Source organism: Quercus robur, chromosome 2 (genome assembly GCF_932294415.1).
Source record: "Quercus robur chromosome 2, dhQueRobu3.1, whole genome shotgun sequence".
Classification (NCBI taxonomy): Eukaryota; Viridiplantae; Streptophyta; class Magnoliopsida; order Fagales; family Fagaceae; genus Quercus; species Quercus robur.
The window spans coordinates 78471371-78484398 of record NC_065535.1 but is presented as its reverse complement, the minus strand read 5'-3'; the positions used below and the strand labels follow the sequence as shown (position 1 = coordinate 78484398).

General features: G+C 30.5%; 1 protein-coding gene across 1 annotated transcript; it reads left to right on the top strand.

Annotated features, from left to right (window-relative positions):
- The first annotated feature begins 9062 nt into the window (after positions 1 to 9062).
- On the top strand, positions 9063 to 10439 carry LOC126715170 (uncharacterized protein At5g19025). Its single transcript, XM_050415634.1, has one exon. The coding sequence runs from the start codon at positions 9532 to 9534 to the stop codon at positions 10225 to 10227; it is 696 nt and encodes a 231-aa protein (XP_050271591.1). The 5' UTR covers positions 9063 to 9531; the 3' UTR covers positions 10228 to 10439.
- Positions 10440 to 13028: the final 2589 nt, after the last annotated feature.

Here is a 13028-nt window from a genome sequence, read left to right as displayed (position 1 = left end):
CTCAAGGACTTTTCAAAAGAAGAACCTAAATCTACTTCTAGTGGTTGAGCTTTTTTCTACTTGTTAACAATGAGATCTGATATGGGAATGCCACGTGTCCACAGACAAAAAGCTCGACGGCTGGAGTGAATATCTTTTTCTTTCCTCGTGTAAGCCTTTGATTTTGGAATGCGATTAAAAAATTTAATAAAAAGGGGTTCACATGTCATCAAATTAATATATTTTTTTAATCCCTACTTTTGTTTGATAAACACAAAGTGCGTACATCTCTATCCAAATGTCTCACTTTGACACGTGTGACTAGTTGATTGCAAAAGCCAGTGGGCTATATAGCCTATAGTTTCAATTTTCTTTTCCTTTTTTCCTTTAGAGATTCTAAAGTTTTAATATTTTTTGGTTTTTTTGTACACGCAAGTTTGCAGGATGCTCAAGATAATATAGTATATTTTTGTTCTAAACATGGTGGAATTTAGGCGGTATCCAACTGTAATTTTAGCTTTCAATCATTCTTGATTTACAAAAAAATTTCCCGTGAAGAGTAATTATTGGTAAGAAAAGAAATGATGTTAACGGATGGGCCCAATCAAAACTTGCTTGATATTGATCTAATTATTCGAACCTAACACCATTACTCATAGATGAATTAATACAACTAGTCTGTAATGTCTTAACATCCTACTAAGTACTAACTTAACTGAATATGAGTTTAATAATATTAGTCTGCTTGTTGAAACATCTGCTTTTTTTTTTTTATCTTCTATAATGGTTCATTACTTGAAGTGTAATTATGTGAAATCTTTGGGGTCTAACTGTAATTATGTTAAAGTGTGGGGGTTATGTATAATTTTAGAATGTATAGGCACAATTTGTAATTATGTGAAATTTTGGGGGCTTGAGTGAATTCGTTTTTGGAAGGAGAGCCAATCTCGTTAATAAAGGAAATTGGGGTTGGATTTGGGCTTGGCTTAAATTTCCGGATGGGCCATTAGATTACATCCTTATGGGTTTTAAGGGATTCAGATCGGGCCTCAGGGGAATTGGGCTTATTTTACAACTGTTTGGGTTAAAGGGAACCGAATTGGGCCTTGTCAAATAACTTTGGGTTTTTGGATCAAGGGTGTTTGGGCTTAACTATGATTTGAGCCTCATTCGGGTTAAAATTATTAATAAAGGACCGATCGGATCCAACTCACCCCGTCTTATCACATTCCTTTTGTAAAATAAAAAAATAAAAAAATAAAAGGGAAAGGAAAGGATAAGAAGAAGCTAAATTCATGAATCGGTAATCGAAGGTAAGTAAGTTTTATCTTTATTTTTCTTTTCTTTTACTTTTTACTTTTAACAATAATAGGGGATTTAGTTTTTCTTTTTAGCAACAAATAACATATTAAAAGAGCATCCTTTGGACAGAATAAATGGACAAAATTATTGGGATTTTACATTCTTGCTTTGTAATTTGTATCCTGCTATTTCCAAGACCTTGTGATCTGTGAAAATATCAATACGAGCTCTCTCCTAGATGTCTTTAAACGTGGTTTGCACTTAATATGGATCTTTCATGACTTTTAAATTGACACAACAATTTGGTTTAAAGTTTAATATGGTTTTATTTCTCTAGAAATGAATTAGTTATTACAACCAAAGCAAAACAATTAGTAGATTGTTTTTCTCAACTATTAGAAGATGATGATGATGAAGCTTTGTCAAACATACCCAAAAACAATGAGGACGATTATTTTGATAATCTTTACCCAAAATAAAATAATCTTTATCCAAAATTATGACAGAATTTCATATCTAACAATTTAAAAGGATCGGTAAAGGATAATTATTCGTAAAAGTTTTATTATTATTTTTTTTCATTCTATTAATTTCCCTCCTTCCAAGGACTTAAAAAGGTTGCAGAAAATCCCTATAAAAACCAAGTTACATTTTCAGAGTGAAGGACATCCTTCATGTGAACCCAAGTTGGCAAAAGTAGAATTAAGTTATAAAGGACAAACATTTGTAATTAGACAACAAAATACCAATATGAATCCATAAACAAGAGAATCTCATGTGACATAAATTCCAATATTAATTCTTCAATAATTTAACTTCAGGAGTTCTTAAAAAAAGGAGCATTCCAAGCATTCAAGAGGCAGAGCGAGTTCTAAGCTAGAGTCCTTTGCGAGCCTAAAAAATCTCTTTTGTGTATTCAACAAAATTTATAAAGTTCTCAGTCCTTGAAGTAGTTAAAGTTTTGAGCTTAATTTACAGCTAAAACTGAAATTAAAAACTTTTGCCGTATAAAAATCCCAACAAAATACAGATACTTGAAATTATTTAGTAGCTATATAACCCATAATTATTCGTATAACATTTGAAATACAATTAAAACTATAAGATTTTTCTTTTTTATGAAAACAAAACTCTGTAAGATATGGTTTATGGTTGTTGTCATGCGTGCATTAATTTACCTTTTATATATATATAAACTCTTTTTTATAGGGACATGAATATAATTTTTTTAAGAGAGTGTTTATTTTATTTTTTTTGATAGTGTAATCTATGACATTCATTCTTAATAATTGTTTTTTATCATTAAACTAAGATATCAATTGATTTTTTTTTGGTAGGTAGAGATCGAACTAATACTTAATTTGTATTGAAATATATATTAAAAACAATAATTAAATAATTACAGCCCATAACTCCATTAAGTTAATCAGTCGAACAACTTTAAAACAGTCTCATAAAGTTTATACAATTAAAAAAGAAAAGTATCATAAAGACAAAGGAAATGATGATATGACATTGACTCTATATAATCTTCTTTAGTGGATTAGTGGAAAGTGCAAGTCACATTCACAAACTTTCAATCTCCACCAAGTTCTACTTCAATACAGCATATCAATCCCAATTCCCAGGACGGCAGGAACTAGTTAATAATGATTTAATTGTTTAATTAGGAGAATAACATGATTATAATAAGTGTAATTATTTGAATAAAAAGAGGAAGTTTCTCTAAATTGATTTAATAAAGTTTCATTTCACCGTCAAAGACCAAAATTAGTAATAATGCATATGTTTAATAAAAAAAGGAAAATTATTGGATACTTTCGGAGTACCATAAATGCGTACTCCCTCCTCTCACATGAAGTGTGACCATTTCATGTGAGAAAGGGGGAGTACGCATTTATTTTTTATTTTTTTTAGAATACTAAATATTTTTAATACACACACACATGGAGAGAGGGGAGAAGGTCTTAAAGAAACTTACAGTGGTGTATATCCAAAAATGGCCTAATTCTTGAATATACACATACGAGGAGTACACATTTATAATACTTCGGAAGTACATAGTAATTTCCCATAAAAAAAAAAAAATCAAAGATCATGGTGGATATTATTTTTTCAGAACAAACCATGACCACAAATAAATGAAAATACGAAAAATTGGACCTTATTAAAAAAAAAAAAAAAAATACTATACAGTCTATACTTATTTGAAGCCTAATTTCAGGATGGGCTCTAGGCCCACTGGCCTAGGTCTAAGGCCTCCTATTTAAAAAAAAAAAAAAAAAAAAGCCTCAAAATATTAATAATTTTTTTTGGGGTGGGGGGGGGGGGGGGGGGGAGAACGTCTCCAAAATATTAAACTAATAAAAAAACTAAACCAATTGAAACCCAATTAAAAAAAAAAAAAACATGTTGTGACTTAGGTGATGATTAGTAATTTTTCATATCAAAAGGCAAGAAGAGTGGAATACCCATTATCAATTAAAAAGCAGAGATGCTCACAAAACTTTGAAATAAAAAATTTTAATTAGGATTTTTTTTTTTGCATTAATTAAAAAAGTAAGAGTTGTTTTTAAATAAAAAATATGATATAGAAATTCTAAGAGTTGTTTTTAAATAAAAAATATGATATAGAAATTCTAATAAATATTATTTAATTTATATTTAAAAATAAAAAGGACCTCACTGTAAATAATTTGATATTTATTATTTCACTTAAGTAATTGGTTTATTTTCTTGAATCTTGATTATCATATGTTTGTAATGACATGTAATATATATAAAGTTGATATATATTATAATACATAATAAGTATTATACGTAGGATATAATATGATTTCTTACAAAATGTATTAAAATGCACCATGCAATGTATTAGCTAGTGTTAAGGAATAGTTGTCAATAACCAATTGGTTCACACAAATGAAATCAAAATGGTTTGTGGGATTTTTATGATATTTATGTTCTAATTTAACTTCTTTTTGTATTTAAATTAAATCATCTAAAATAAATAATTAAGTATTGATTCCTTAAGAGATGGGAAAATACAACAATCGCATTTCCAGCAAGATGGTAACATAGCATGTGTCAAGGCTGGAGTTGTGGACGATGGTGTAACCCTCCACCCGAAACCACCACAACGGAACCATTGTTTCTGTTGGGTTGGGCACTAGTCTCAGCCAACTCAATGCAAAAGAGAGAAAAATGATTGATGGGATAGTTAGCTCGCTCGAGCTAAAAAAGAAAAAGTAAAAAAAGGGTTTTGCTTATCAAAGTTTGGAAAAATGAGAGCTTGTTGAGCTCAATGAATGTTATTTCCCTCCCAAGTTGGGCTATTATCCCTTAAAAGCTAGCAGTATTTCCCACCATTGAGTTTTCCACTTCCTCTTGATTGTCTTTGCAAACATCATGACATTGAAAAAAATTTCAATGGTCTATAGTTGGGTAATTGGGTTGACTGCTATGGTGACTGGGAATTTGAAACTGATCAAGACCATCATAGGCTCCTGGCTGATGGACTAGTTTCCAAGAAAAGAAAACTTCTCTTTGTGGTTATGGAATCTGAAGTTTTGACATATTCATTTGTCTACAATACACGCTATACGCGTAAAGTTTTCTTGACTTCTTATCAACAAATCTTGTAGTAGAAAAACCTCTACCGTTTCTTTCGTCTCTTTCAGATTTCATTACTCCCAAATCAAAGCTAGTACTTATCTTAATAAGTCTAGGCACGCCACAATTTTCACATTTTTATTAATGGTTATATGACCTCTTGTGATTAATACATTATAGGAGTAGCGGATCAAGACAAAAGTGATATTATTTTAATAATAACATCATATTGACAATTGTGTAAAAAAAATTACTCATTAGGTGCACATAATTTCAAAAGCAATGGCATGCATATCAACGCAGCGCATATGCCAAGAGTTTTGTAAATTGTAACTCAACCAATTGTTACTTAGAGTTTGTTTGATATTCGTTTATTTTGCTAAAATTGAAAACTTTTTGCTAAAAATATTGTAGATAAAAGTAAAAGTTAATTGTAATAGTACAACGGGACCCATGAATAATACCAAAAAGTATAGTAAGGTTCATGAATAGTAAAAAAAAAAGTTAAATAGTAAAATAAGTTGATTTTTTAAACTGGAACCAAACTCGCACTTAGTATTTCTAATGGAGACGTTTAGAATTTACCCAACTTCAACTATCAATGTATAAAAAAATAAAAAATAAAAATAAACCACGCATAAAGATGGAAATATGAAATACCCGCGTGTTATTTTAAAGTTATCCAAGTAATGCGATATGTAAATTTGACTTTAAAATTACAAGCCAAACACGCAACCTGCCACGACTTTTTAGACTTCATGGCAATTTCGGTAGCTTCTGTTTCTTTCTTCTGTTTGTGAAGCATTTCCATGGAACGAAGATACCTCCAAGCCAAAGTCGTATTGGTCCATGGCTTGAAAGTTTTTGCCAAAGCTGGTGAAATTACAACTAGGAATTGGTAACCATTTGACTTTGTACTCGTCTAATAAGTACTAGGGATTAGATCTTCTAAAATTCTTACTTCTTACTCATATGGTAACTCCATTATAAAGTTCTTAAGATTTTATTCATACATATAAAAATGAGTTGAGTGAATTTTGGTACATTATCAAATTTAAATAAAATCCAATTTATTATTATTTTGAAATGAATTTGGTGGATTTTGAAAATGTTGACAATCATTTTTTTTATTTATTTAAATTATTAATAAATAATAATATAAAAAATTCTCAATAAAAATTAATTATATAAAAAAATCAAATCAATTCATTTTAAAATTGAGGAATACAAATTTCGTAAGATTGAGCACTATTTAGTGGAACGCCAATTTATTTATAATAAAAAAATTGAGCAAAACATTAAGAAATCATTATAAACAATGCAGATTAACAATTACATCCTAGCACTAGTTCAGAAAAAAGTATATGAATAAATAAATATAAACAAACTAGATCCTACTTCCTAACACTCTTTCAGAAAACATTCTGGAACAACCTCCAAATTTCAAAAACTTAGTCTATTCTGAAAATAATAAAATATTAATGTCTCTAAATTTATCTGGAAAACTAAACCGTCACGTAGCAGGTTTTCCATCCTTTTCATCACCACTCAAGAAGTAGGTATATTGTAATTAAAATATAACAGTTGCTTCCATGGTTCTCCCAAAGCCAATGTCCAAAGTAACCAGGTCTCCAACAAATTTTTTTTTTTTTGGAAGGACATTAAGGTCTCCAACATTTTAAACTACAAAAGAAAAAGAAAAAACTATAGTCTAAAACCATTGGATTTTTTGTAGGGATTAAACTAGACTTCGAAAGGGGTTAAGAGCTTTGTAGTTTAACTAGCAATTCTTGGTATTTTTTATTGAAATATCTAGTATTCAAATTCTTTCTCTCCAATTATAGAATTATTATTATTATTTTTTATTAAAAAAATCTCTTTTAAGGGAATATTTATGAGTGTACACTTTAATGAGTGGTGTTAGAGGTTATAGGTAGGAGGTAGGTACCATAAATTTTTTTTAAAGAGTTTTATAAATTGATGAGTCAACATTTAAAAAAAAAAAGATAAAGTTTAGTTACAAAATTTGTTATAGCTTGGCTATAACCTTACTCAATAAAATATATATTATTACATATTTTGAAAATCTAATTATTGAATTGCATTGTCTTTATACTCTTAATACACATATCAAATTTTGTGTCAATCGGATATTATTTACTATATGATTTATAAACTTATATTTTATGCATAATTTTAAACTGCAAAAACTTGCAATTTAAACAATTTATTGATGAAATGTTGATTATCAATTTTTTAGAAATTGATGAGTCAACATTTAAAAAAAAAAAGACAAAGTTTAGTTACAAAATTTGTTATAGCCTGGCTATAACCTTACTCAATAAAATATATATTATTACATATTTTGAAAATCTAACTATTGAATTGCATGGTCTTTATACTCTTAATACACATATCAAATTTTGTGTCAATCGGATATTATTTACTATATGATTTATAAACTTATATTTTATGCATAATTTTAAACTGCAAAAACTTGCAATTTAAACAATTTATTGATGAAATGTTGATCTTCAATTTTTTAGAAATTTTGCAAGTATGAAATATATAAGAAGAAGATGTAATCAAATGATAGATTTGTCAAAATTCTCCCCCAATAAAAATATTGATTAAGGTTATAACTTAAGGTTACAACCAATTTTGTAGCTTAACTAGTATAAAAAAAAAATTGTAGCTAAACTTTGTCCTTTAAAATATATAACAAAATAATAATAGACAAAATTTAGCTACAAAATTGGTTGTAGGCAAATGCTACAACCGTACTCAATAAAATAAATATTACTACATATTTTGAAAAACTAACTGTTGAATTATATGTTCTTCACGCTCTTAATACACATATCAAATTTTGTATCAATCGAATATTATTTATTATATGATCTAGAGTTTATATTTTATGTATAATTTTAAAATGCAAAAACTTGCAATTTAAAAAATTTATTGATGACATAGCTATTAATCTTTAATTTTCTAGAAATTTTGCAAGTATAGAGAATATAAGAATAAGATTTTAATGATGGATTTGTCAAAATTCAACTCCAATAAAAAGATACTGAGTAAGATTGTAGCCTAAGGCTACAACTAATTTTGTATCTAAATTTTGTCTAATAATAATTAGGATATTTATTTATTTATTATATTATTTATGCCACATCGATAAAATTCATTGCAATGTCAATTATAAGTTATTTTGTAATAAAATTAATAATACCTTTAGCATTGTTTCAAAAAAAAAAAAAAAAAACCTTTAGCATTTTTCTTTTTTAATTTTTTTTTGTTTGTTGAGAAATAACATTTTTCTACTTAAATTTCACACATTGTTGATCCTTCTATCTAGACTATTAGAAATTGGTGCGAATTATGCTACTAATTATCTCATGTATTGGATATATATATATATATATATATATATATATATATTCTTTATTTATTTCTCACATTTTATAGATTCCAAATTGTGTGGAACCCACGTAATATGAGTTGCTGTCTAAATTTTATTACATAATATTTATAAATTGATCTGTCAAATTTTATTAAATATAAAATAAAAAATATTTAAATTTGTTAATTTATTATATTATTAACATGACATCAATCAAATTGATTATCACATTAAATTATAAAGCTTCATGGCAAAATTAGAAATAGCTTTAATACATTCCCTCCACAAATTATGAAAGACTTGTTCTACCCCTCTTAAATATTTATTCCTTGAAAGGTTTGAAAATGCAACAATCACACCGTCCATCAAGCATTTGCCATATATTGACCGGTTAGTTATTTCTCGTCTCATTCACCATTTTTATTTTTAAAGAATAAGTCTAGAAACACATTTAATTTCACACACAATTCCATAGATAAATTGTGAGTGATATATATTTTTTGCCCACCTTTTTTTCTTTGGCACTCAAAATTGATCACTTCAAGAAATTGTGGAATTGAGTATATTTTTATTGTTTCCCAAAAAATAAAATAAAATAAAAGTAAAGTTGGGCAAGCCCATAGAGTAGTGCCCCACAAAATCATTCACACATCATTTCCTCAAAAATTCAGAAGCCCATTTCCAACACATAAAATAAACATTATAGCCCACGTAACTCCACCACTCCATTCGTCACCAACGTGTCTCATATTGATATTACCGCGTCTGACCCTCCCTTTTCCATAACCCATCCAACCTTCTCTCTGTGAGCTGAGAGAGAAGAAAAAAAAGAAAAAGAAAAAGAAAAAAGAAAACATTTACACGCAGATTGTGATATCATGTTAGAGCAAAGCACTATAAATGACTCTTCCTTGTCCTCTCTGCTTATTCTGCTTCCTTCTTCTTAACTCAATTCCATCTCTTTAGCTTATTTTTCAATTTCTCACCTTCATTTCCGATCATTTATATAAATATATATATATATATATATATGTATGTTTATCTTATATATGTAGGCACCGACAAATCTCGATCTTTCAGCCGGACTTGAATTTCAAGTTTGAAATCTTTTGGCCTTTTTGGCCAACTGGGTCGGTCTGTTTTTGTGTTTAGAATCGTGGGTTCGATCTGGTTTTTCGATTGGATTGTTGGGTTTTGGTTTTTCTGATTAAATTTTTGGGTTTTGTTGTATTGAAATGGTCTATTTCCATAGCTCAATCTCGGTCTGCAAGTCTGTTGACCAACAAGCCACCACAGCTATGGCTGACACTAAATCAAGGCACGGTAATCCTTTATCTAGAAATAGAAAGGCACCCAATTCGCCAAATTACTCCAAAATCATTCCCGGTTGTGATCGATCTCGATCGGCTGTCATAGACATAGTGATTTTTATTGCTGTGATTGGTGCTTGTGGGGTTTTGTTGTTCCCTTATGTGAAGTTTGTGGTAGTTGAGGTTGTTAAGATTGCTGGGGTGGTTGTTTGTTTGGTTAAAGAGGAAATTTCTGTTGCTCCTATTATATATGTTTCAATTGGAGTCAGTATTTGTTCTGCAGCATTGGTTGCCTGGTTGGTTTTGACATGGACTAGTAGGAAATGTGGGAATCCGAATTGTAAGGGACTAAGGAAGGCGGCCGAGTTCGATATTCAGTTGGAGACAGAGGATTGTGTGAAGAATAGTACTAATTTGGTGAATGGTAACAGCGGTGGCGTTGGAGTGAAGAAGGGTCTATTTGAATTGCCACGTGATCACCACCGTGAATTGGAGGCCGAGCTCAAGAAGATGGCGCCGCCTAATGGAAGAGCAGTTCTTGTTTTCCGGGCAAGGTGTGGATGTTCTGTTGGGAGATTGGAGGTCCCGGGACCAAGGAAGCATCGAAAGATCAAAAAGTAGGATTTTGTGTGACCGGTTTAACACAATAGGGAGGATATAATCAGAATACAGGAATAGCCATTATGCAAAGAGGAGGGCAGGGACTTCTCTAGTTAATCTTATTTTTCTGAACTATGTTGTCTTTAAATAAGCATATGGCAATAAATTGTAAGGATGATATACGGATGGTTATAGTGGGGAATATAAGAATCCTTTTTTATTTATTAGATTTATTTACTTTTTCTTATGATTATTGAATTTCTCATTATATTCTTTGCAGGTTATTGAAATGATTTTTTATTGATCAAGCATTCATGCTTGCTTTTAAAGTGAGAGATCTTAACATAGATTATAAGTTGGAATGAAACTCATTTTATTATAATTTCTAGGTAATATTTTCCTTAGGAAATTTGACTGAAACCATGTTCCTCTAGTTGTTCTTGAAGCTTTCCTGAATTAACATTAGATCTTTGTATAACCATACATCGTATAATTGCATAGTGAATGTTTTGGTCGATGGCCTAACATCTTGCTTGGACATGTAACAAGCATAGTTCAACTTTGGTGTTATGCAGATGGTAGCCCAGAAAGTTTTTCCATTTGTTGAGTGGTCTATGAAGGAACAAATATAAATGAGGTTCAGAACAGCAACACTGAAATTGGATTGGAACAGTATGTGTGGTATGGTTCGTTCTGTCCACCCTTGTTTGCACCACACTGCATAGTTTACAATGGCTTCCTCTTTGATCATATTGGTGCTTTGCTTATAATTAATGTATACTATAGGAAAGCTTTAACTGATGATCTGAATTCCTTCAATTATTTATTGACTATTTTGATAAGTTGTGCATTCCCCGTATTAATAAACAGTCTAAAAGAAACCATCGATTTTCAAGTGCATCATTAGATTGCAGTCTGTGTGAAATAAATCTTTTCAAGCCCTTACTAATTCAGATTTCTTCCATGGTGATATGTGCTTAAGTGTACTGCCTTGTTCTAGGTTGCGAAGCAACAATGTTTCTCAAAGTTTCTTATGCTGTATGTGGACACAACAGTTTTTTGACTAAAAAGGAACCTTAATTTCAAAAACTAACACTAATACTTGTTCATTCCTTTATCTACTTATTATACCAAAAGAGATTTATATTTGAAACTCCTATGATGTCGTGAGTTCATGAGTAAGAAAGTTTTGATAATGGAGCTTCTCATTGTTCTATGTCAGTATCACATTGGTGACATTTGCCTTACTGACAAATGTGTCCTCTCCAGAATTCCTTTTCTGCAAAGAGAATGCAGAAGAATCTTTCTATCAGTCATTTTGAAGCCAGCCGATTTTGACAACAGTTACAGAGGCTATTTCAAATATTCCTTTCCCTGTTCTTCTGCTTCATCCATCAGATGTACCACCTTTGACTACAATGACCTTTTACATTGAAAGACATTGTTTGTATGCTGTAGCTTTGCCATGCATAGTATGTGCATATTTATGTTAATCATAGTTGATAAACATATGCTTTCTTTTTAAATAAAAAATAATGAAAACACTCTTTGAGTCCTATGCTTTTATTTATGGTAGATCTAGCTCAAGCATTTCTTCCTCATTAACTCCTACTTTTGTCTATTCCTTTCCATGCAATTGAGTGCTGGAGAAATTATCTTTTTGTTTTGTTTTTTAAATTGGCAAGCTAAACATGCACACATGGTTGAAGGAAGTGCCAGTTGAGCTATAGCTCATTGGCAGGATTTTCCTTCTTATCTTGCATGTTAAAAGACGTAATAGGTGCTGCAGATTTTTAATGCATACATACAGACATCCATACACACACATTGTTATTGACATACTTAAGATATATGTTTTTATCAATCATAAGGAAAGTGCTCTCAAGTATTATTATGTTTTCATTGTGGATCTGGCATTTGTTTGTTCCTCATGTAATCATAAGTTGTGGCTATTCTATCCCACAATAATTAGCATAAGATACATGACTACCTTGGAGTTACTATTGATTTTAAGGAAAACCCTTCTTTATGTATTCGTAAGTCATACCTCTGTGAGCTATCCCTTAATTATACATTTTACTTGCAAGTAAAATTACAAGACTGCAATTGGGTAGTTCTTGAATTAGAATGGAACTTGCATTCAGTTGAGTACTGTGAACCGTGCTATGGTTTTAAGGCCCAAATAAGACCTACCTTGCGTTGAATGTCTTGTGCAGCATGCAAGGCAGCATTGGGAAAGAAATTTACATTTCTTCCATATCTTTCAGGAAGAACATGATGGTTTAGAATAGTGATTATCAGCTGTGTTTTCTCAACAAAACTTACCAGCTCATCAAGGACTTACAATACATTGAAATTTTTGTGTGTAAGAAATGCAGTGTTAGCAAATGGATACATCTCATTAGTGAACCCCTTGTCATGACAAGTGGAGCCCTTTTTTTCCACTATCCTTTATTGGATTGCAAAGCTTTCTGTTTTGATTACTTGATTCCATCCATACATAGATTAGATCCAGGCATTACATTATAATGCTAGTTGGAGAATCTTTCATTTGATTCCTCCATTGATGTCAGGTGCTGGCTGCGAACATGTTCTTTGTTCGCCCTGGGAAACAGAGTGAAGTCTTGGAGAATTGCATAAATTCTTCAAGTTAAGTATCAAGCATCGTTAGTAATACAAAAATATCGGGATTGGGGTTCAACAATGTGTATGCACACAGACACTCACACACATGCAAGTGTGCACCTCATATGCAGTTTATACTCTGGAATCACTATACCACTTAAGAAGGCATGCCTACCATAGATAGAACTAGAAGTGCC